Source organism: Strix uralensis, chromosome 4 (genome assembly GCF_047716275.1).
Source record: "Strix uralensis isolate ZFMK-TIS-50842 chromosome 4, bStrUra1, whole genome shotgun sequence".
Taxonomy (NCBI): Eukaryota; Metazoa; Chordata; class Aves; order Strigiformes; family Strigidae; genus Strix; species Strix uralensis.
Window position 1 is genome coordinate 14,430,167 of NC_133975.1, and position 26,225 is coordinate 14,456,391.

At 40.2% G+C, this 26,225-nt stretch overlaps 1 protein-coding gene across 1 annotated transcript in view; it reads right to left on the minus strand.

Annotated features, from left to right (window-relative positions):
- Positions 1 to 5,946: 5,946 nt before the first annotated feature.
- Positions 5,947 to 26,225, minus strand: part of STK32B (serine/threonine kinase 32B) — a 183,298-nt gene continuing 163,019 nt past the window's right edge. Inside the window, exon 12 of the mRNA XM_074865036.1 lies at positions 5,947 to 7,127. Coding sequence (XP_074721137.1) covers positions 6,989 to 7,127 — 139 coding nt within the window. The 3' untranslated portion in view covers positions 5,947 to 6,988. The remainder of the gene's footprint in view (positions 7,128 to 26,225) is intronic.

Below are 26,225 nucleotides of genomic sequence, written 5' to 3' on the forward strand. Positions count from 1 at the left end.
AGAACCGTTGCGACTCTCTGGGCTTCCCATCCAGGTCGTGACAAGCAGGGATTTATTTCTGTGCTGCAGTTTTTGTATGTGGATGTTTACAGTCCACAGCCCAGTGGAGAGAATGCCCCTGACAGACCATGGTAAAGGCAGGATTTATAGAGAACCTTGCTGGTTCTCGTGAGGGGGTGCAGAAGCAAGAAGCCAGCTGTGATGACAGCTCTCATCCTCTTCTCATACTTCTTCATTTCAACTTTTTTACAGCTCGCTTTGGTTTGGTTCTGCAGTTGCAGAGATCTCCCACTCAGTGAAACTAGCCTCTTCGACCTCATCACCCTCTACAACTACCTGAAAGGAGGTTGCAGAGAGCTGGGGATGAGTCTCTTTAACCAAGTAATAAGCGATAGAACAAGAGGTAATGGCCTCAAGTTGCACCAGGGAAGGTTTAGACTGGATATTAGGAAGCATTTCTTTACAGAACGGGTTGTTGGGCATTGTAATGGGCTGCCCAGGGTGGTGGTGGAGTCCCAATCCCTGGAGGTGTTCAAGAGGCAGGTTGACATAGCGCTGAGGGATATGGTGTAGTTGGGAACTGTCAGTGCTAGGTTAATGGTAGGACTAGATGATCTTCAAGGTCCTTTCCAACCTAGATGATTCTGTGAGATTCTGATTCTGTGAGATTCTGTGAGATTCTGTGTGATCTAGCTGGCCTAATCTGGACAGAGGACATGGCACTGATGACAGCTACTGATGTCACTGCAGCTGGCTCTGCCTCCGCTCCAATCCCTTGGCCCTTTCCCTACTCTCCAAGATTATATAGTCTAAGCTTTCAAATATAAATGGGAAATTTATGGCCTTAAAGGAGATATTGCATACAATCTAATGCAGAAAAAAATCTATAAATCTGCATTATATGGTTGCTCATTACATTTAATATGCTGATTTCACCATTGCCTTCTTCCCTGAACACTTTCTTCAATTTATCTCTGGCTTCAAGTTATATCTTGTAAAGCTAGTTCAAACTGTAGATTCCTTGCAGTAGTGTCTGACTTACCTTAATGTGTGGATATAATGTTTATCATGATAGCGCTCAAGACTTAAAGCATTCTCTCATTACTAATTAACCACACTGAAATTGCCTCGATATCTTAGCACATTGTCTGGAGAATATTATCCTCAATATAGAATTGTATAGAAAAGTTATAACTACTAATTAAATTGTATAGTACTCTTCCAAGAGGTATTTTTCAAGTACAACATAATCACTGTGGGAAAATTCCAGGGATGTAATATAAAACTTTCATCAAAACAGTGGAAAGGTAAGATGCAAAATATTCTCCAGAGCGCTAGTTCCAACATATCTTTGCCCATGAAAGTGTCTATGACTAAACCTAATTCCATTCAAAGGGCACTGATTTTGCATAATTCTGTATTCATGGGCATACATTTTAGAAGGACTTGCATTTTAGGATTGTTCTCAGTTGTATTTCTCTTAATGGGTATCGAAAGCTACAGAGGTTTGGATATGCTTATTATATTGCTTAAAGGAAACCACAAACACTGAACAACAAAGCTTTCTGCCCTACATTATGATTTTGAGTCTCTGGGAGGACTCATGAGGACTGTTTGGATATTTTGTAAAAAATGGTTTAATAGATTAGATATGTTTCTCCTTCCCAATTAAAAATGACAAAAAAAGGGAGTTTGTGACTCTGAGCCAAATTCATTGATGTATAGAGCATAGCTAGTATCAGTCATTATTAAGGTCCTGATTGTACTGTGTGTTTTCTCACAAACACGATTATAGGAACCTAATTTGCATTGCTAAACAAATGCTAAAAACATCAAAACATTTTTTCCCTGCTGGCCAGAGAGTAATTGATCCGATCATTAAAATACAGATAAACGGAAGTAGCTACTCTGATGGAAGTTGAGATGCTTAAGCACAATATATATAAGAAATTAGCTATTTAGATACTAGTATGCTCTCAGAAGAAGAACCACAAAACCCTTTTTAAGAATCACGCCAATCTATTGTGGAGGTTTTTGCATGACACCAGAAGGATCTATAAAAGCTCTACATTATTCCTCATTCAAAATTTACCACTGGGCCTGTTGGCAGCATGTGTTAAGGGTCTGAACTGCAACTGCTGTGTAGGAAAAAATAATTTCTACTTTTCCTAACAGGGCTGATTACTTTGGCTTCAGCAGCTGCTATAAATTGTTCCTTCTGCTGTACAAGAAGGCAAAGTCTGAGCAGCCCAGCACTGCAAATGGGTAGGGTCTTGCCTTTACTCCCTTCTTATGCAGAGCCTGCTTAGATGAACTTATTTAGCCACGGATGAAATCTGGGCCAGATATAGAAATAATGGGGATTATTTGCAGGACAGTGTTTTCTTCCAGGTCTCCTCCTGAGGCAGATGCTAGAGCAGTGGAAGTTCAAGAGGATACCTGTGGTTTTTTAATTAAATGCACTTTGAATATCTCCTTGCTTTCCAACTCCTACCAAAACTGTAAATGTACCTGTCCAAAACCTCTAAGCTTCTCCTATGTTGGCAAACACTTTTATTCCTAGCAGAAGTGTTGGCATATCTACCCAACTGGACAACACAAAAATGCTTTGGGTCTTATTCAGCCAACCACAGTTGCTCAATACATCCCAATACACCAATACTTAGGTTTAGTTTAAACTGTCAGAAATCAGTTGAAATTGTTATCAGATATTTCTGCAAACAGAAAACATCTAAATGAATGGAATGGATGGATGGATTGGTGCCTGGTATTTCCTCTATTATGTCCTTTGATGTCATTCTGATTAGTGTGCCAAGATCTATAACCAACCCTCCCTTCCACCTCCCCAAATCTACAAAAAAAACTTCTGGAAATACTTCATTAATCATTTTTGTCAAGACTACAGATGAAAGGAGTCATTTGTATTTTATGACAGTTGGTAATTAAACATTTACAGTACAGTGCCAATATTTAATACACAATGTAGAAGAAGCAAACTGAACAGAAGGTAAATCTGGCAGAGTTTAACGTGGAATGATGCTGTGGGAATGTGCATGTGTGATCAGAACTGTAACACCGCAGAGCAAGTGGCATTGCAATAAAATGTTGTAGCAGTAAACTGCTTTTCCAGCTGTGTTAGACTTCCTTCCCTCTTCCCTGGAACAGAAATGAGAAAAACTACTTTACCCTTGAAATGACTTGGAGAAACCAGATGAGACTTTGGGAATTAAGATCACTGGTTGCTTTTGCAAGACAATAAAGCTGTATAGAATAAAGGAGTCCCAAGGGGTTTCTTTTGGTTTTATGATTGCCCCACTTTATTTTTCCCCTCCATCTCTCTGAGTATTTTGTAAAAACCTTCTATGTCTTATTTAGGTTGCCTTCCCTATTTTTGTTTCTGCTGGAAAACAAGGCAGTATTGATTGCAAGCGTCTATTTTTGTGTAATTTCTCGGCCCTCTAATACCACTTTCACACATAAGAATAAAAACTGTTTAAACAGCTCTTACTCCTGTTGAAGTGATCAGAAATATTCCCATTTTTTCATAAGGATTAGCCTGCATCTCCACAAATTGTCTGTGCCACCACAAACAAGATTCTTCTGACTAAATGTCAGCGCACAATGTGCATGTCCACATCTGAGCTGTGTAAACTGACATTATACTCCATGGAGGCAGAGCTACAGGGAGAACCATCTGCTAAAAGAGACAATCAAGACAGAGCAAATGCACCATATCCTAAAAGCATCTTTTCCCTTTTTTTTCCTCTTTATTTTTGAGCCTGGATCTTGATAACTCAGCTGCAGGTGTGTACATTTTTCTTATGTCTAAAGCTAGACAAGTCCCAACCAAGCACTTCTCAGGCTTATTTTCAGGCTGTGTGACTTTTCTTGTAGTACTTGTTCTGTCCTCACAAAGCACATACTATACAGAACGACCTCTCTCCTTCTGCACCATTATCAGGGTCTCCCATGACAGGCCAGTTTCTTACAGCTATGTTGATCGAGAAGAAGGATGAACTAAGACTATAGGTTGCCCAGAGAGGTGGTAAATGCCCCAGCCCTGGAAACAGTCAACCTCAGGTTGGACAGGGCTCTGAGCAACCTGATCTAGTTGAAGATGTCCCTGCTCATTGCAGGGTGAGTGAACTAGATGACCTTTAAATGTCCCTTCCAACCCAAACTATTCTATGATTCTGTGATTCTGTATTGGGTGTCTGCAGTATAGCTGAGGGTATTCTCTGACCTGTGTAATAAATAGACAAAGATAATTATATGCAGCATAAGATTCAGCTTGCAGTCAGTGGAAGTGCCATGGACTCTCGATAAAGCTGATTGGTGCCATGATTTTTTTTTTTTGCAAACAATAGAGTTGTTTGAGAAATGATTCTGTGGCAACAAGTGTGAAATTAAAGTGTCTGGCTGAGCTTGCATTCATGCACAATACTCTATGCAAACACATTTAAATAGATGTAATCTATGGAATAACCAGGCTTCTCTCAAAAATGGTTTTGACAAAAATACTCAGCAGACAGCCAGATCAGACTGCAAATGTTTGGTATAATCCTACTGCTAATTAAATTCTTTCTGCAGGAAACTCCCCCAATTTTTAATACAATTGTTGATGAACTTCTTACAGTCTAAAGGCTGTGGATCTTTCATTCTATAAACTTTTCATTCTATAAACCTAGGCTTCTTGGTGACTGTGTGCGCATTAGCAGGCAGTGCAGCCTAACAGGAGGTGCTCTGCAAAGCAGAGCAGTTGGCAATGCAGACCTGACATCCACGTGAAACACATTTGGGGTAGTTTAATTTCAGATTTGCTCTCACCTGTTCCTGTGGTCTACAGGCCCAAGCCTGGGCGGATGGCAATAAGTGCTCTCTTGGAGCACATCTTCTGGTTTTGTATCATCCAAAAAGTATCAGATTTGGGTGCTACAATATGAACCAAAATGCAGTAGAGCTGTATGGTTGAGACATTAACTTCAGAAATGCCTTCCCAGCCTAAATTAAGGTGCTAGTATAGTTGCATCCTATATGGTTGATGTTGTACAAGATCACCCACAATAACTCTTCTAGCCCAAAACAACTGTAATCATAGAAAAAAGCAAATGTGCAATTGCCTTTTTTCCCAAATGTTTTTCAATTGGAAAATTTTACATGAAAAATCTTAATAAATTACTGGCCCTGCTTCCAAAAACTCCATGGCTCTAATCTATATTACCTGATACATCATGGATCCTGCAAGAATTTACTTATGAGTAGTACCATTAATTCCCGTAGGACTACTGAAGTAAATAAAACCTTTCATTTCTTTCCAGGATCAAGATCCAGATCAAGATTCAAGATCATAATGCATTTTGATTGGAACTGAACAATAGGCATTTCCAGAAATTATGTGAAATGTTATCCACTTTGGTCCTTCCCAAGTGAAACTAATATTAAGCAATATAAAAAAAAAAAATATAAAAAATTAAAAAAAAAAAAAAGAAGGGATGGACACGAAATAGTTTATTCTGGGCAATGAAATCTGTTGTCTCATGACCAGAGAAACTCTGCTCCTTTGCTTGATCATATAATTATTTTAGTCTATGCCCACATTAAGCAAGCAGACCAACACCATGCTCATGACAAATGTAAAATCTTTACCTTAGTACATTTGTAAACTGCTCTGTTGTTGATAGGAAAACCATATCATTTCATGGGGTGATAAAAATCTGTATTTTGTGAAAAATTTGTGACAAATATTACATATAATGTGAAACCAAATTTTAAAATAGATTCACTTACAAAGAACTTTGTTTTGTAAAAGATAGAATGGAAACAATACCATAAAAATAGTTACAAAGAAAATGTTTTTCACTTCCAAAGACCTAACTTATTTTTTTTTAAAAGTTGAAATGAAATTTGCTACAGATAGTTACCCTTAAAAATAAAAGCACAATAAGACAGAACAAGCACAGATTTATTATCAAAATGTGGATGTACAAGTTGTAAAATACCATAAATATTTAGAATTGTGAGTGCTGTTTAAAAAAAAAAGACTTTCATGTCAGCTTTGGATAATATGTCATACTTCGGATAAAGTATGTTTCTTTCTATTCAAGATGGTTCTCATCCAGAATAGATCCATGAAAACACAGACACACGTAACTTCACATTTTATAACATCTAACTATGGATCTGAGCAAATTCTTAATGCTTCTAGCTCTCTTTACTAAGCTGCTTTTCAACTCTGGCTCAGTCAGCCATTGTTATGAATAAAAAGGTCTCTCTTTGTCATGGTTATCATACACTACTAATGTGTCTGATCCTGCATCCACTAAAGTCACTAGCAAAACTTTGACTTGGCCAGGGTCACATCTTTTACTACAAAGCAGAATGCATGAAGTTAAAGAACAATGTGAATACATTCACGCTGCAACTTTTCCAATGGGCTTCGAGTATTTAAATGAAATTATTCAGTGTTTGGCCTATTTGACACTACATTTACGTATTTATATCATATACATCTGTTATAAACTCAACAGCAGGTGCTCAGAAATGGCTGTGTCTAGCAGTTTCACAAAATTCCAAACTGGACCATTTTAATTAATGGAGACAAGAGAGAGTAATGTAAAGCCTTTGAGATAAAGCTGGCCCCAATATAACTCTGTCTCTTGCAAGTAGCCAGAAACATGGCAATCTTTGAGAGGCTGCCTAATGAATTGTTTCAAGTTTTCTTCCAGGATTTTGAAAAGGAAAGTCTCGCTTACTTATAAAACTGTATTTTGTTGCTGATGGTCATTTTTCCAGCGGCAGAGTCTAAAGAAGAGCAGGGTCGTATGTGGAAAGTCTCAGCCAGTGTGCTCTGTGGGTTTGTCCTTGGCTGGGGAACCTGCTTTTGGAGGAGTCAGATGTCCTGGGATCCGAGGGGTAAAGATGAAAGCATGGGCAGAGAGGACCTTTCCTCACCCTGCCAGGGTGGAAGTGTATGCAGGGCCGTAGCTTACTAGCTGCTGCAGCCTCTTGTGCAGCCGTGTCCCAGCAAATTGTTGTTACGTCCATCTTGGAGTTTCTCGTGGCTCTGAAGGGATGCTCTGCTATCCATGTTGGAAGTCTGTTCACTTTGATCATGCTGTCTTCTTAACCTGCCAAAGGTTAAAAACATTGATATAGCTATCATGTGCAGATAACTGTATCAGAATGACAGCCATTGCCTGTCCTGTGGATAGCCACATGTACATGTGTATAAAACAGATTCCTGCACCATTTGATCTCTGTTAACTCCCTGAGCTTCATAGCTGCCATTTCTTCTAAACACTGATGATTGCTTCTTCATGAATATGTGCAGTTGGGTCTTGATCTTGGTCAAATCCTACTCCCATTAAAGCCTATCATAAATCTCCAGTAGAGGAGAGTGTTTTCTCTGCCTTTAGCACCTCTGCTCAAACTGTAACTTGACCAAACCTCCAGGTAGCTCGAGACAGTTGTTGACTGGTCACACAATAGCACACAATCTCCTCTGCTGTACTACTAAAATTACCAGTAACCTCCACCAGTACAATAGAAAAAAATGTGAAGTGAAAGTATATTCAGTATTCTTCTTGTTATTACTTCATATGTCATCAAAGCCTCTTAGGTGGTTTCAAGGATCAACAAAAAAATGTTATTTTCTTTTGACATAATTTTCTAGACAACAGCAACAGCCCAAGTAGTCCCCAGTAATCATTTTATCATCAAGCTTCTCAGCATTTCTGTTGAACACCGGTATCAACTTTTGTGATTTTACTGTGATTCATGTGATATTCAGTGTTTTCCCCCAAACAGACACAGTGTAAGTACTTTCAAGAAGGGTGTAAAGATTCATTGGAAGCTATGAGGTAGAGACCATTTTTTTAAAAAAACATGAACAGCTGCTCTTTTGGAGGAATTTTTCTCTGACTGTGTCTTTTCTCAAAATGAGAAACAGCTGTTGATGTATTTCCAAAAAAGGCACCAAGAGACACTATGGAAGAATCTCTTTGTTACAGTGATTATGAGTGGTCTATACGATATACTCCAAAAAAAACTTTGCAAGTAACATTTAATATGTAGAAAATACTCAATAATGGAAAAACATGCAAAAATGAAATGTAAAGGGTCAGTTTCAAAGGCTAAAATACTTCCAGGTGGCATACAGACTGTAGACACACCATACTGAAGACTTGGAAGAAAATGTGAAAGGACATGAAAATTCTGTCATAGTTAGAGAAATAAAGGAGACTATTTGAAGTAAAAATAATGAAAACACTGTCCAAATAGGTTAAGTTTAAAAGAGCACAAACACAAGCACTTTGAACAAAAACCTATAAGGCAGACTGAAAAAAAGAAAGATTAGAGGAACAAATTGCTAAAAGCATTTACACTAATGGTAACGTTTTCAAGTGCGCCATAACTACGATGATTACCCATGAGCCTACAGGATGACTGAGATTAAAGGATAGCACAAGAATTATGAATCCCTAGCTCTAAAGACAATGAATTATCTTCACCAATGCTCATGGCAAATGAACTTAGGGACATTCCTTTCTTTATGAGAAATTTGTCCATCATCTCCAGTCAAATCATCAGTCAAACAGCTTTAGAACCAGTTGTTCAAATGAATGTTGACAAAGCATCAAGACAGTGGATTTTCACCCAAGGGCTCTTAGAAAATTGAAATATACAATTCCTGCACAGCTGAATGGTGCATGTAACTTACTGTCGAAACTGTCTTGGCATCAAGAAATGGAAGAGAGCAAATGTGGTGTTTTGTTTTGTTTTGTTTCGTTTTGTTTTGTTTTGTTTTTTAAATAAAGACTTCAAGAAAGATCTAGGGGACTACCAGGAGAGTAATTGAAAGAGACAAAGTCTTGAAACACCTTAGAGTCTGAGCCACTGGCCCTTACAAGAATAAGGAGTTTGTAGGCATCAAGAGAAAAGGCTACCATGCTTGGAAACTCATGTTGCAGACTGTGGGTTGCAAACATATGCAAACAGCTAAATAGTGGAGTGAGACAAATTTTGACTGTATGAAGATCTGAGGAATCATTGTGTTGGTCTAAGACATGCAAGCACTTTCTCCCTGAATTTGTTTAATGTTTACTTGGTTCATAAAATGCTGGAAAAGAAGGCATTTACTGTACTGCTAAAATTAATGAGGAAATAAGAAGTCTCTCAGTAACAGCATACAGCAGGAAAACTCTGATTTCTTTTTTTTTTTTTTTTTTTAAACCACTCAAACTGGCACAAAGGCAGCATGTAAGGAGGACAGCAGAAAAAGGAGAGAAATGAAGCCCATGCTGACATGCTGAGTTCAAATGATACCACTGACCAGCCTCATACTTCCCACTCTCTACAGAGGTGGATTCTATTGTTATTTATTTCCATTATTTTCTTTTATCCTGTTCCTACTCCGCAGGTCTATTACTGAAGCATAATTAGTTTATGGGGGTTTGAAAGTGCTAAAGAAATACATTGTTTTAGAAGTGCTTTGTTGTATTCCCTTTTCAGATATTTTCTGTATCTAGGTTCACTACCCATATTTACAAATTATCAAAGTAAGCAATAGGTTATTAACCTAATGATGTAGTAAAAATTTAACTGTTATTTAACTATTTAATAATTTATTGATCACTTTATTCAGTGATTAAAATTACATTAAAGACTTCACTGTAAGGCGTTATGGGCATACTAACACCTACTTACCAGTGTGCCCTGGGGGCTGGGGAATTGGACTAAGAATCAGGAGGTGTTGATTTTGTTTCTACCTCTGTCACCCTTCGGACAAATTACAGCCCTTTTCTGTGCCTCAACTTCTCTCTTGATGAGTAGAGAAAATGTAGGGGAGTGAAGCTGAGGGGAAATTATATTTGTCCAGAAATCTCACATGGTTTGGAGCTCTAGTCATCTGAGCTGGATAAGTTGTGACTAAGAAACAGAAACAAAAAGAACACTGAAACCTTGTGTTCTTATCAAACCCATGCCCATGGGAGATTTTTCTGGATAAACTGGTGACAGAGCATATTACAGGCTTGTACTTGAGCTCTTGATTAGGCAAAGGATGCAGTGAGCAGGAATGTGCCAAGCAACGTGGGACTTTGCTTGCAGTTGCACATCAGATGTTGAGGCAGCTGCTGCCGAGAATGATGGAAGCTGAGAGCTTTGTGCCTCTTAAGTACTGCTCTGTGCCTCACAGGCCTGAATGAAATGGGGAATTACAGTCTGATGTCTGTGATGATTAAGAAAAGAAGGTGGCATATATAATCAAGCAAGATGTAATTATACTGCATATGTAATTATGGATATATGCATTATTGAATATATAAAAATACAAAAGTAAAGAGAGCAGACTGGCTGAAAGCTAGCATGGAAAAATATAATACTGAAGCAAAAAATACTGCTACAACTATGGCAGGCCAAAGTGAAAATCACAAACATCTAATGAAACCCAGCAGCAAACCTGGGGACCATCAGGGAAGAGCTAATAGCTCAGCTTTGTTCACTAGGTGAAGAAGAATATTTAAAGTTTGTCTTTAGGCTGCTTGGTAGATAAATTAAATGAAAAAGGATAAAAAGTTGCAGATTCAACATAACTGTCAAAATTTCAGATTTGCTAAGAGACTAAGTTCTCCTCCCAAACCACTGTACTTTCAGCGAAAATAAAATAAGGCAATTGGTCTGTATTTCAATCTATCTCCGAACTGCAAATATGCTCAGGTCAAGACCTAAACAAATCTCACCACAGCAGCTGTGTGAGCACAAGCAGTCTCTTCAGTTAAAATGTTGAACAGTTGCAGAAGTGAATTTTATCTCTTGTTCATGAATTCTTGATTCCTTGGTGCCAGAGATGGAGCACTTTTCCATCAGATGTTTTCAGCTTTTCAAAAACATGGGTACCTCGACATGGTTCCTGTAATCATGGCCAAATAAATGCAGTCTGGGCCATTCTGTTTAAAAATGGCAGTAGTGCATTAAATCATTTGTAGGAAACTGCTTTGCAGTGAATGACTTATTTTGCCTTTAAGGTGATGCAGCTACAGGCTGTGATAACTTGATAAAGGCCCAGGGAGAATGAATGGCTTGATAGGGACTTACTTGTGGATCTGAACCAGGTAGCTGTTCCTGTGCTGAATACTATTGACTGAGAATAAATGGTAAAATGGTCATCTGTGAATGAAAAAAGTGAACAAGTGGTTCTATTGGATAGACATATGAAAAAAAAACCTTCAGGAAAGAGGATGAAAATGAGTTTGAACAGTGTCTATTACATTTCTTCCATGACAATTCTGTACAAATACATAAGTAGTCTTGGAGGCAGTTATGCTGGGAATTAAGAGTGGTTCTGCTGCACCAAACAAGAGATAAGATGAGTTTTCCTTCCTTTCACCATTGATCCATGCAATATTGATAGCGTGTGGCACAGAGCATTGAACAACCTCCTGTTCAGCAGCGAGGAAGAGGAGGCTGTACCAACCACTACAGGAATGCATCAAGAAAAGTAACTGGAACCTTCAGTCAAGTCTTGGGCTTTATGGGTATTTCTGGTAAAGAGAAGGTGTCCATGTGAGCTATGGAAAGGTTTTTAAGATTCTTATTATCTTGATACTCAGATATTATAATAGAGTTCCTGAAGTATTGATTTCCAGTGCTGGATCTTGAATCAGATATTGGTGAGTGGAAGGGCATTCAAAGGACAGGGAAAAATTGTTGGTCCAAAAAAACCTATAGCAATATAGAGCAGTGGCATCAGGCTTACAAAATGTAGCTGCCATGCTTCCTTTATGGAGGCTGTTACACTGCCCATCACTCATCTGTTTGCTCTGGCCAGATACCTTGGTGCATGATAACACTTTTGTGCAGCTGTGTGTCTTGCCAGGCTGTCAGTATGAAACTGAAGCCTCAGAAATGAGAAATGTTTCAATGGACATGCACTCAGCATTCACTGAGGACAGAGTTTCTACAGACAAAAGAGAGTTCAAGCCAGGCAGAACTACCACTCCTCTGAAACTCCCCCACATACTAGGTCCTATAGGAAAATTTTTATTACAGAAAATTTGCAAGTGAGTTTGCCAGTGTTGCAAACCCAGTGTCCTGGGTGTGGAGGAAAGAGAATGGTCTGAGTGGACAGTGGATTTGCTTTACCATTTCTAGATTTAGCATTTTACCCTGGCCTATTGATATTTCAAACACTTCGCTGGAGAAAACAGATGCTTTTGCTTTTCGTTTGGGGAAAGGGTGAGCATAATAAGATGAGCTTTAGAAACTGTAGTTTCATTGTAGGAAAAAAAGTTCTATTAATGGAAACTTTTACATCCCTTGAAAGAAGCCCCAAAGAGTAGATAAAACCATGGAATATTTATCCTGGTTATTCTTCACAAGGGAGGGGGTCTGAGGTCAGAACAGACGAGGCATATCTATGCTAGCTTTTCAAATTCATGGATCCTGGGAGACAGCTTGCTAAATAGTTAGAAAACCACCTCAGTTCTGTGGTTTAGCAGCTACACAGAAGTAATGCTGATGTCTTGTCCAGATGGCCTTCTAGAAGGCTAATTCTGAACATGTCCAAATCAGAAGAAGAAAATAACATATCTGTCATGGAGAATGGCTGTGCTCAGAAAGGACCTATTTCAGCTGCATATCTCTGTGTATGCCACTGTGTTTTGTCTACTGTAGCACAGATACAGAAGTTACAAGGGGGATTTCAGAAAAACAGCAAAGATCCTTATGTCCAAATCTTGTATTTGTAGAATACCAGCTGGTAAATACGGACCCTTTGGAAGATAGTATTCTTTCAAAATGCGACACTAAGAACTTTTTGTCCTCGATAGAAAAGATCTAGCAAAGAAATTTTGTAAAGGAGTTAGAAGAAACCAGAAAGTGACAGACGCAGGCATTGTTTTGTTATATCTTGGTCATAGAAAATAGAAATGTGGAAGTTATGCCATAAAATTAAAAATTGCTGGATATTCTGGAGTTGGAAAATTCCAGCCAAATTGAAAATAATTTTTACAGAGTGCTATAAAGATGTAGAGGTGGACTCCATAAAGTAAGAGGACCCTCACTGTAGCAATATCTCACAGGGATACTGGGGATACCCTACATGTCTAGCCAAGATAGTAGCTAGTTGCAGACAGCGAAGGCTGGAGTGAGATATCTTGGCACTGAGGGAGGCAAGGTGTCAGTTTGGTGCCCACTGCTATTGCCACTATTTGTTTGTAATTTTAGTTTTTACTCAGTGTGGTAATGATTCAACAAAATGTGTATACAAACACAAGCAAAAAATGCCTGGGTGAACAAATCAGGTGTGGTCAACAGTAATGCTTCCTCAAGGTGGTGATGCTTTAACTCTTCTCACTCCACCACTGTTCCTGAAAACAACTAATCTGCCTTGATCATTACTAAGCACCATTTTTCCAAATGGTCCATAATTTGCTTTCTAAAGAAATGGAGATGGTTAGTGGCTGGTTGTATCCCTCATCAGAACTGGATTCCCTGCTTTGTTACACAAAGATGAAACTCTCAACGCAAACAATTTGGTAAATTTATGGCACTCTAGGGCTCTGCAAACTATGTTCCCACCCATCTCCTTTATTTCCACCCAAAAGGTGTAAAAAGAAAGACTTAATGGGACTTTGGAGTCTAACTGTAGCAATAAGACTTGCTTATTTCCTCCTTGTGGAACAAGTACAGAGTATATTCCTGTGTTCCTCACATTTTTGAGTGGTTTTATGCAGAGCAACTTGTTCTGAGAAAGAACAGAAGGATTTGGACTGTGAAGACTCAAAAGGACTCACACTGTCACCTCAAAGTCCAGCCCTTGGTATTGGGAACTTGGAGTGTGATAGAAAGTACAAACAGAAAGCTGCTGGGTAGCTTAAACTTTACATACTGGTATAACAATCATGAGAAGGCATATGTTTTGGTTTACCTCTCCGACCTAAATAATGAGTGTTCAGTGACAAGTAGGTGGTAGACAGGTGAAAGCTAACAATGTTGGTCATACCAGCTCATTTTCTGGATCAGTCCCAAAAAGACTGTTCCCTTGGTTTGACACTGAGTAAAAATGGTCATGGCACCTACAATCTTTCATGCTTTAGCCAGAAAAACAATCACTTGCCCAAGCTCATGTAAAACCTTATATTTTGTAAAATCCCTTATTTAAGCTTGATAGGAGCTCATGCACATCAGTAAAAGTGCACATACTACAAAATCAGGGCAATTTTTTGGCAGTAGTATGTAGGTCCTGCAGTGTGCACATATATTTTCGAAAATAATGGGTTATATGCATGTGCATCTTATAGTCTGCTTTGAAAACTTCCCCCATTATTTTTCTGCCGTCATTTTAACATCAATTGCAGGCAGACAGTAGAAATATTGATAACTGAGCATGATTTCTGGGCCAATAAACAGCTTGGCTTGTCATCTGGATGCCACTGTGAGGAATAAGAATGGAGTTTGATACACGGACCCTTAATAATTTTTTGTCTGCATTTTTAAAGGTTTCTCTTATAAATTGGTTCTTTACTGTGTTCTATTTTTGTGAAAATTGAAGAAGCTGGCAGTATTTTACAATTGTAAATGAGTGTTACTCTTTCTCTTATATCTCCATTATTCTGCTTACTAGTTCTCATCTGCCAGGTTTTCATTCAACCACATTTTTTAGTGAAAAGGTAAAATAAAAAAGAAGAAGTGAGCAACGCATCCTGATCAGGTTATTTTTAACTGAATAAACATATTTAGAAAGATAGTTCTTACTTTTCAAAACCAAATAGCTACCAAATATATAAGAAATGAGTGAAAATTCCTGTATTTGCTTTCTTTTTTAAAAAGTTACCAAAAAATAAGCTGATGAGTTGAATAGAAGTTCAGGAAATTTGCTTATTTTACGTTTTAATCCATAAAGAAGAAAACACTAGGCTTTGTTCGGTGTAAATCTTAAGGAAACATGCTAACAAAAAAGAACAAATACGATACTCCTGGATTGTCCACATCCCGTTGGTGTGAGCTTCAGATCCCATCTTGCCCTTTTATGCTCAGGTTTGCTTCCCAAGGAAACCAGGGTGCAGGGTTAGGAGTTGGCATATGATTAGGACACGTGAGCAGAGGTGTCTCTGACCAAATTCTGCAAAATTCCCCAATTTCAAAAGAAGTGCTCTGATTTCATAGCAACATATATCAGAACTAGTTGATACAATAATCCTGCATAAGATTAAGTTACCTGGTAACCTGAACATTTGCCAAACTGTTCATCCACTTCCCATTCCCCAGCAGTACCTGGGAGTGTTCTCAGACGGGCAGCAAATAGAGTGCTACATGGGAATGTCATTTCTGTATTTTAGGCATTGGTTATATTCACACCAGAAGGTAACATGGTGCAAGGATTGATGCCTGGAAACTAAGTGGCACAGGGTGTCTTGAATCCATATGGCTAAGCTCTCTAATCTTCAAACCAGAGTTGTTCTATTACAGCTGCCTATTAGGCAGCTTTTGGTCTATGCTAACCTCTGAAACATGAAGGGAATTCCTTCATAGAGTGATTTTGGCCTGGGAAAAATTATGCCAGGGACCATACTAACAACTGAGCAGTATGGAAGATTGCCTATATTCTGCCTTTAAAAAATTGGCAGAAAACAACAGTGAAAGTGGAAAATGCAGGATAAGAACAAAAAAAAAAAAGAGTAGAAATGGAAGAAGGAGAGTTAAACACCCAAAAAATGAGGAAGAATTCAGAAGAATCCCAACTGTGGCGATCTGATTAATTAACTTAACTATTTATATAGCTAATTAAAGCGATCTCAAAAGACAGTTGTATATAGCTAATGTTCTTTTTTATTAAAAAAACCCTCTTTAGACCTAACAAGGGAAAAGTAACCATGGCAGAGTTAATAGTGGGATTTTCTTTTCTTTAGCTTGCTCAGAGTGATCTCAGTAGTGCTTTCAGGAAAACAGAAATCACTGAAAAGTGTATGAATTTGCTAATTATTTTCAAGTAAACAAGGAAGGCACAATATTGCTCTGCATTAGAGGAAGCTTGGGGCAGACTTAAGGACCAACTGGAGCAGAATCAACACTCATCACTCAGCAACGTCAGCGCGGAGTCACACAACTCCAAACTGAAAATTAGAGTCTGTAAGCTCAGATAATTTCCCCTCACTCTAGAGTCTGTGTAGAGAACCAACACGTGCAGAACATCTTTAAATGAAACACAATGCTTCTGTGTGTTTGAGTAATAAGAGGTATGTATTTTGAGAGACCTGGGTCCAAGTAGAAACCTCATCAAATCACTAATAAGAGTGAATGTCGTGAGTCTTTAGCTCTTCCTTGATATTGTTCACACTTATAACTTACTTGTTCTTGGCCTCCTGCCCCTATGGCTAGGTACACATGGCTCAAATGCAGTTGCCTGACAAGTGGTGTTTAGTGTTGTAGGAGATGCCCTTAATTACCTGACGCTCAGAGAGAGCAGGCACACAAGAGCAGACCACAGATGACCTGTGCCTGTTGGACTGGCATCTAGGCATTTAGTTTTCAAGAAATGAAATGAGCTTGCAACTGTGGGTTGCATTTTATGCCAGCTAAATGTAACCAACTGAAAAATTAGTTCAGGATCTCTCTACAGGATAAATAGAGGCACTAACATAGATTAATTAGTTCCAAAGTTATCTAACATATGTGTTGCAGAACAGCCTTGGGTGATACAAGTGTCTCTTCACTGACTACTAAAGGAGCTTAAACTAAATAAATTATTTTTAAATTGATTAGTTTAAAGGAATATAGTCTTGTTGCATCTCTAGAAAAATAGAGATACTTTTTCCCTCTGAACCACATATTCAAGGCCTTTCCTGTCTAGCAGCTGTATAAGCTCACCACATACTGCACTGCTTAGCAGAGCAAATTTACTTCTGGATTAGAGCTAATTTACACCCACACTGTTCAGGCGTGCAGAAATTGAATAGTCCCATCAGCCTGGAACATAGCACACACTGATAAACACTGCCAAGAGCTGGGTAGTGAAGTCACCGAGGAGCACAGGGGTGCAATTGCCTGCTCATCCATGCAGATGTGCCTGTAGCATATTCAGACTCTGGGTCTGCCAGCAATTGCTTTTCTGCATGACTTGGGCTGTATCTTGAAAAATACTTTGTCATCTAATTCCCATTTATTTCAGATACTTCTGAAAATCTTGCGTACACCCTTTGGGGTAGGAGTTGTTCTGCGTCTAACCAATATTTAACTCAGTCTGTCTTTGACCTCAGATGTGTACTGCTGGTACTGACTGCTTCAATAGAAACATCATCATCTCAGGTCTGTTTTCCTAATACATTCTGACATATGTGTTTTCATAACTCAGTAGATTACCATGTAATCATTCAAATAACCCTGTTTTAACTCCATTTAAATTTAAATGACTGAGGCACAGACTAAAAGTTATGCTTTATTACAGTTGAATGTGAAAAGTAAAATTTTGGAGGAAGTATCTCCATGTAGCACGGATGTCTTCTTGTACCACTGACACTCATGATATTTACTCCTACCCTTTCCAAAAATCCTCGGGGAAATATGCTTACACCATGGGTAATTGATTCAGGTTGATAGTTCCTGCTGAGTAATTACACCCAGTAAATGCCTGTGAATATAATTTTCTATCAACCATCAATTTATAATCAAGCATAATTGGTTCAGGTGCACATACAGTGTGAGTGACATGTGAAATACTAGCATGTGGAAGTCAAGTGACAAATTATACTGGATGCTGTAGCATGTTGACCTGCAATGTCTTGAGGTCTCAGGTTTACCCTGGGAATTGATAAAGCAAAATAAGACTGAAGAGATGAAGTAAATAAATGAAAACATCGAATGATGTGCAGCCATTTAAGAAAATGAGACTAAAACAACTGATTAACGCTAACATTAAAGCCGTGTTCAGACTAGTAAAATAGGTGTCTCTTAGAAGGGGGTTGTTGACAGTCCAAGACCAGGTGCATCCTAAACAATATTTGTCTTGTTCAGCTACATTTTAAAAAGTGAACTAGTTTTTCCAGTTTAGATATGTCTGCAGATCCTCATGTACAAGGAACAGGAAAAACAGCTATGAAATTTCCCAATAACTTATTGGTTACTAGCCTTTGTGGGACCACAGGGAGAAAATTTTCTTTCTAGCTAGCCAGAATCTAGTTTAAAACCTACAGGCACTTGCCCATGAATACAGATGTTACTCAGCAGTGTAGGCCAAAACTCATTCTCAAGAAAGACATTCATTTCCCAGCCTGCCTTTGGTGCGTATCCTGAAGGATGCAGGCTCACCCTTTTGTTCAGCCGTCAGCAGATGGATAGATAGATCACAGGAGTTGCTTTAAAATATTCTCTCCCGTTATTCTTCTAGTGAAAGTTTCAAGGTAAGTGATCCTTTGGGTCAAGTCCAAATGAGATATATGGGGAGAAGGACAATTCTTCATCAGCATCTAGAGTTAGATCTACTTTACTGGAAACATATTCTAAGCCACTGCTATCCCCACCGAGACCCTGGAACTCAGGGCAGGAAGATTTTACAGAGGAGTTGAAGTGAAGAGGCCTGTTACCAAACAGCAGATCACAGCAACAAGCACAATTTTGCTAACAGACTTAGAATTTAAAGACAAATAATAATGTGATGCCTGTGAAATGCCTTCTGCCTTTGCAATGCTGGTGATGCATGTGCCTGCAGCTCTGTGACAGTGAACTGGTGTGACAGACTGCCACAGAAAAGCAGAACTGGGCAAAAGGGCAGCCAGCCATCACTGAGATGTGGCCATTCAATCCCATCTCATTTCTTCTTTTGGCTTTTCATGCTTCTCCCCTGGTGCTGAGAATACGATCCTGGTTCAGAGGTGAATGAGGAAAACATTAGCTGTGGCAACCTACTTGTGTAGCATCACTGATTTCCTTGATGTGGCATCTCTAATTGAAACTGCAGCTCCATGGGAGCTGTACAGTCAATAATTTAAGAATCAAGGTATGTGAAAAGCTGTATTGGGTTTGCGTGGAAATGTTATGTAGTGGGGGGGCTACAGGGATGACTTCTGTGGGAAGCTGCTGGAAGCTTCCCCTATGTCCAGTACAGCCAATGTCAGCCGGCTCCAAGACAGACCCACCACTGGTGAAGGCCAAGCCCATCACTGATGGTGGTAGCGCCTCTGCGATAACGTATTTAAAAAGGGGAAAAAAAAAAGTTGCTGCACAACACCAACAGCAGTCAGAAAAGAGGAGTGAGAATATGTGAGAGAAACAACTCTGCAGACACCCAGGTCAGTGAAGCAGGAGGGGGGGGAGGTGCTCCAGGTACCAGAGCAGAGATTCTCCTGCAGCCTGTGGTGCAGCCCATGGTGAGGCAGCTCTGCCCTGCACCTATGGAGGTTAACGGTGGAGCAGATCTCCACCTGCAGCCCGGGGAGGACACCACACCACAGCAGGTGGATGCCCAAAGGAGGCTGTGACCCCGTGGGAAGCCTGTGCTGGAGCAGGCTCCTGGCAGGACCCATGGAGAGAGAGGAGCCCACGCTGGAGCAGGTTTGCTGGCAGGACGTGTGACCCCATGGGGGACCCACACTGGAGCAGTCTGTGCCTGAAGGACTGCAGCCCATGGCAGGGACCCATGTTGGAGCAGTTTGTGAAGAACTGCAGCCCATGGAAAGGACACACAGTGGTGAAGTTTGTGGAGGACTGTCTCTTGTGGGAGGGACCCCACACTGGATCAGAGGAAGAGTGTGAGGAGTCCTCCCATTGAGGAGGAAGGAGTGGCAGAGACAATGTGTGATGAACTGACTGCAACCACCACTCTCCATCCCCCTGCACTTCTGGGAGGGAGGAAGTAGAGAAAATCAGGTGTGAAATTAAGTCCAGGAAGAAGGGAGGGGTGGAGGGGAAGGTGTTTTCAAGATCTGGTTTTATGTCTCATTATCCTACTCTGACTTGATTGGTAATAAATCTCCAAATCAAGTGTTTTGCCTATGACAGTAATTGGTGAGGGATCTCTCCCTGTCCTTATCTTGACCCATGAGCCTTTCATTATATTTTCTCTCCCCTGTCCAGCTGAGGAAGGGAGTGATAGGGCAGATTTGTTGGGCACCTAGTGTCCAGCCAGGGTCAACCCACCACTAAAGCTAGTCTGGATCTGCCTGATTATTAGGACCATAAAGATTCTCAGACTGGAATACGCATCTGGGAAGAGGATGGTTCAGCCCTACCCTTCTCCTCACAGTAGCAGGCTTCCAGGAATGGAAGCCTGTGAGTTTCCAGGGAGTAACCACAGTCTGTACTGATCTATCTGATGGCTTATCTCTCTCCACCTATTTCTCATGCAAGATTTCTCTGCCAAATTCCAAAACGTAGAATCATGAGAAGTTGTTAACTGTGCAGCTCTTTCATTCACTGAAAGATGCACATCCCCAAAGGAGACTTAGCTGGTATCTCACTGGTGATCGCACCGTGTAATTCTCAGCCTTTATTTAATCACCAAACCTCCCTACACAACTCATGGTGAAGGTGTGTGCCTAACACAGGGATCCACAGAAGCCACTCTATTGAACACCAGGCTGCCTAGGCTAGTCACTAAGGTGCACCCACAACAGGAGTATGTATTATGCCCCAGGTGGGACACAGCTGGGTTTCACAACTCTGAGGACTTCCCAGGGGATGGGTGCCTGATGTCCCTTGAAACACAGCAAGGGACAATGTGAATCTTACCTAAATCTCTTACTGCTCTAAGTTTGCTTTACTTTCCCTATTTCCAAAATGGATATGTATGTATGTACTTCAATATATGCATACATATACACATATATATGTACATTTTACTGTGCAACCCTTGTGCTATTATGAAGACTCTATATGAAGATGGACACCTTATAAGCAGTGAGAAAGCATAAAAACACATAACCAGCCATTCCACCTAACAGAGGTTCCCATCTCTCATAGTGGCCCATTTCAGACACTAGTGGACACTGTCAGAGAACAAGCTGAATGGAGACAAATGTCTGCTGTGGCACATCCCCCTTACTTCTGACATTTCCAGACTTCCCAAACCAATTAGTGCACTGGAAGTCTCACATCATATAGACCCTGATGGATTAATTTCTCTAATCCTTTTCTGAATCTTTTTATATGTTTAGCATCTAAAACATCACTCTGCAACATGCTGCATTGCACAAAAAAAGCATGGTTTGTTTTCTTTTAAACCTACAGCCTGATAACTTTGAGACCTTGAGTTACCAGAAAGAGTGAATTGCTTAGTCATCTTCTCAGTAAGTTTCGTAACACATTAGTCAGTATCTGTCTTTTTAGTTGCCTCTTCTCTGAGTTTAAACTAGTTCAAGTCTATGAAATACTTCAATGTGAGCCATGCCACAGCTCTGGTCAATCCTGTTTTTCTTTTTTTTGCAACTATTCTAAGTCCTCTGTAACTTTTTGGGGATAAGGAAGCAGAACTGTACATGGAATGGAAGATGCAGGTGTATGTATATGAACATATATCTGTATACACACAATGACATCCTGAAGTTCATTTCTCTGTAGCTTTCTTTGCAGTTCTGAGCATATTAAAACCTTTTAGTTGTCCACTAAGCACTGTGGTATCCACAGTCTTGTCAAAATCTCTCTCCTTCATAACTGGAGCTAATTTAGAGTCTATTGTCCTAAAGGTAAAGTTTAGATTTTTTTTTTCCTAACATTGCATTTATCAGTACTGAATTTCAGCTGCCATTTTCTTATTACCCTCCAACTCAGAACCATGACTATCATTATCTACTGTAGCTCTTTGCAGTTAGATTTAGTTCTGACTGCTCTGGTATCATAAGTGGACTTTGTCACCTCAACATTCACCTTCTTTTCCAACTCATTTATGAATATATTCAATAGAGATACACAAAGTATCAGAATGACTGGCAATGACAATGTTATAGCATTACCGGCTTGTTGCTGCATTGCTTCAGCAACTGGCTCCGAAATGCTTTCCTAAAACAGGATGAGGAGTTCAGTCTTCATGACTCATTCTTAATTTATGAAGACTTTTAACAAGTGAGAGATTATGTTAGTGCAGGAGATGAAGAGAAATCATGAAGGCAATTCCCTATGATCACTGAACAGTCATGAACTCTTACGCAGCCTTGATTTATCATAGATATGATTTGTCCCATATAACTATTAAAAAATAATCTTACATGGTGCTCAGTATCATACAGTTTTGGTTCTTTTCCAAAGTCTGAGATGTGCAAAAGATGATTTTTCTTTTCTCTGCCTATAAATTGACATGTGATTAGTTTTTACAAGGTGTATTTGTGTTTAGTTTTCTGTAAATGGAAATGAATTGCTGGCCTATGGTGCTGACCTGCATCGGCTATCCTGATTTTCCAGGACCATGTTTCAGCACAGAGAATGCTCTGATATATGCACCACACACAAACTTTCATTCCCAAAGTTGGATGTCCATTTAGTAAAGTGTAGCCTCTACAATGGTATGGTTACTTCCTTGAGAAAACTTTGGCCATTTTTCCTGGCAGACTTTGAAAATGAGAATCCAGATACTCCTCAGCCTTTTTTTTTTTTTTTTTTTTTCTCCATGAAACTGTGAAGGGAACACATTATTGAAATGATGGCTTTTGTATGACTACTGTTTTCTCAGAAAAAGTGAATGTGAAGGTATGCCGACAGAAAAATTATCATCTTGGACCTGCTATGCTCAAATCTTCAGGCAGCTTGACTCACTGGGAGTGACATTTGGACTGGTAATTCTAAGCCAGTAATAACGAGCAGGAATCAAATGTAGAAGTGAAAGGACTTGTGTGACCAAGCACAGTTACTAGTGCCCAAAACCAAACCAGGTTCTTGTTCAGAACGTCATCTTTCTAATTAGGTGAGATTGCAGCAGCAATCTCCAAAAGCAGACATATCCATTACAAAAGGGACAAAAAGAGATCAGTGAAGAGCAGTGCAACCACTTGAAATGCTCAGAAAGAGATGGATTTAAACTGAATTAAGGTCAGCAGAAGTGACAAGAAAAGAAAAGTTGTGCTGTAGACTCATCCAAAATACATTTAGATATTATGGGGATTATGATAATATAAATATCTCCAGAGACACTAAGTGACATAAAATACATATTAAGAAAAGTACATTCAATGAGGTATACTGCAAATCATTATGAATATTCAATTCCAATCAAACTAAAATGAAAGAGAGCACTCAGGGACTCTGTATTTGAATCCAAAAAGAAAATTGAAAGGGAAAAAAAAAAAGGAACTACAAAGAGAAAGATAATAAATTCGATCTTATAAACACTGCAGAGAATGTCAAGTAAGCTTTTCACCTATGATATGGACAAAATCAGACAACATGAGTTTAAGCATCTTAGTAGGCTTGAAATATGCTCTGTCAACTTTTCCTGTTTATTCTGGGAACAGAGAGCTGTCTGTTCACCTAGAGCTGTTCAGTACCTTTTACTAAAGAACAAGGTATGTCCAAATAGTAGGAATTATAGTAGGAAAAGAGAGGGAAATGTGCCGCAGCCATCTGACTGTTTCAATTCGTGGCAGAATTTTTTAGTGTGGTTACATTGAACAAATAACTGAAAAGAGAAATAAGGTGTACTAGTAGCTTAGGAAAGAGGCAAGCTTGTTCAGATCAGTGGGGACTAGACAGCTGAATATCATAGCAATGCTATGCTATGCAGGATATTAGTATGAAGTAAAAAAAACTCCAACTTCAAAAGCATTAGTAAGTTTTTGAAAGTTTCCACTAGAATTGTTAAAAATACAGATATTTTACTTATCGCTCCATTGCATTTATTAAGCTAGTTTTGCAGAATTATAACCCGTTTTCATGTACATTGGATATATGAAATACATATTCTACTCAGTAAAAGGTGGCTATATGATTTTACTTTCATTAGCAGGCTGATAATTTTGATGAAAAGTTTGTGAAGCATCCCCAGGTGCTGTAAGAGAAGCCGGTGACAAAGACCACCCTGGTTAAACAGGGAGCTTTGGCTGCAACTCAGGGAGAAAAGGAGAGTTTACAGCTTTTGGAAGAAGGGGCTAGCCACTCACAATGATTACAAAGAGGCTGTGAGGCTATGCAGGGTGGAAATCAGGAGGTCTAAAGCCCAGCTGGAAATTACTCTGGCTTCAGCAATCAAGGATAACAAGAAATGTTTCTATAAGTATGTGAGCAGCAAAAGAAAGACCAGAGAGAGCCTCCATCCCCTGCTAGTCGCAGGAGGAAACATGGTAACAAGTGATGAGGAGAAGGCTGAGGTCCTTAATGACTTCTTTGCCTCAGTCTTTAATAACAAGACTAGTTGTATTGAGGGAAGCCAGCCTCCTCAGCCAGAGGACAGAGACTGGGAGAATGATGCCCCCACAGTCCAGGAGGAGACAGTCAGTGACCTACTGCATCACATAGACACACACAAGTCCATGGGACCAGATGGGATACACCCGAGGTTGCTGAAGGAGCTGGCTGGGGTGCTCGTCAAGCCGCTTTCCATCATTTACCAGCAGTCCTGGCTGACCGAGGAGGTCCCAACAGATTGGAAATTGGCCAATGTGACGCCCATATATAAGAAGGGTCGGAAGGATGATCCAGAAAATTACAGGCCCGTCAGCTTGACATCGGTGCCCGGGAAGCTGATGGAGCAGCTCATCCAGAGTACCATCATACAACACATGCGGGACAACCAGATGATCAGGCCCAGTCAGCATGGGTTTATGAAAGGCAGGTCCTGCTTGAAAAACCTGATCTCCCCTTCTATGACAGGATGACCCGCTTATTGGATGAGGGAAAGGCTGTGGATGTTGTTTACCTTGACTTCAGTAAGGCCTTTGACACCGTTTCCCACAGCACTCTCCTGGCAAAACTGGCTGCTCGAGGCTTGGATGAGCGCACGCTTTGCTGGGTAAAAAACTGGCTGGATGGCCGGGCCCAAAGAGTTGTGGTGAATGGAGTTAAATCCAGTTGGCGGCCGGTCACGAGTGGTGTCCCCCAGGGCTCGGTTTTGGGGCCACTCCTGTTTAACAGCTTTATTGATGATGTAGACGAGGGGATCGAGTGCACCCTCAGTAAGTTTGCAGATGACACCAAGTTGGGTGGGAGTGTTGATCAGCTCGAGGGTAGGGAGGCTCTGCAGAGAGATCTGGACAGGCTGGAGCGATGGGCTAAGGCCAACTGTATGAGCTTCAATAAGGCCAAATGCCGGGTGCTGCACTTGGGCCACAACAACCCCCAGCAGCGCTACAGGCTTGGGGAGGAGTGGCTGGAGAGCTGCCAGTCAGAGAGGGACCTGGGGGTGTTGATTGACAGCTGGCTGAACATGAGCCAGCAGTGTGCCCAGGTGGCCAAGAAGGCCAATGGCATCCTGGCTTGTATCAGAAATAGTGTGGCCAGCAGGGACAGGGAAGGGATCTTACCCCTATACTCGGCACTGGTGAGGCCGCACCTCGATTCCTGTGTTCAGTTTTGGGCCCCTCACTACAAAAAGGACATTGAATTACTTGAGCGTGTCCAGAGAAGGGCAACGAAGCTGGTGAAGGGTCTGGAGCACATGTCGTACGAGGAGCGGCTGAGGGAACTGGGGTTGTTTAGTCTGGAGAAGAGGAGGCTGAGGGGAGACCTCATCGCCCTCTACAAGTCCCTGAAAGGAGGTTGCAGAGAGCTGGGGATGAGTCTCTTTAACCAAGTAATAAGCGATAGAACAAGAGGTAATGGCCTCAAGTTGCACCAGGGAAGGTTTAGACTGGATATTAGGAAGCATTTCTTTACAGAACGGGTTGTTAGGCGTTGGAATGGGCTGCCCAGGGAGGTGGTGGAGTCCCCATCCCTGGAGGTGTTTAAGAGTAGGGTCGACATAGTGCTTAGGGACATGGTGTAGTTGGAACTGTTAATGTTAGGTTAATGGTTGGACTGGATGGTCTTCAAGGTCTTTTCCAACCTAGACAATTCTGTGATTCTGTGATTATTTTGCCTGAGGAGCAGATATTTCCTGTGTTTTCTCCTTTGTTCTTTGTTTGCTCACCTCTTTAATCTTAAAGACATCTTTCAGGGAGAAGAAGAGACTCAGGAACCATAAAGGGTAAGAAATATGATACTACTACAAGCAAATATTGAATCTATTTCTTCATTTTTGGCTATTTCACATTTTGGACATCATAAACAGATGTAGATGTATGTGAAGATTTGTTTAGTGATAACAGCACAAA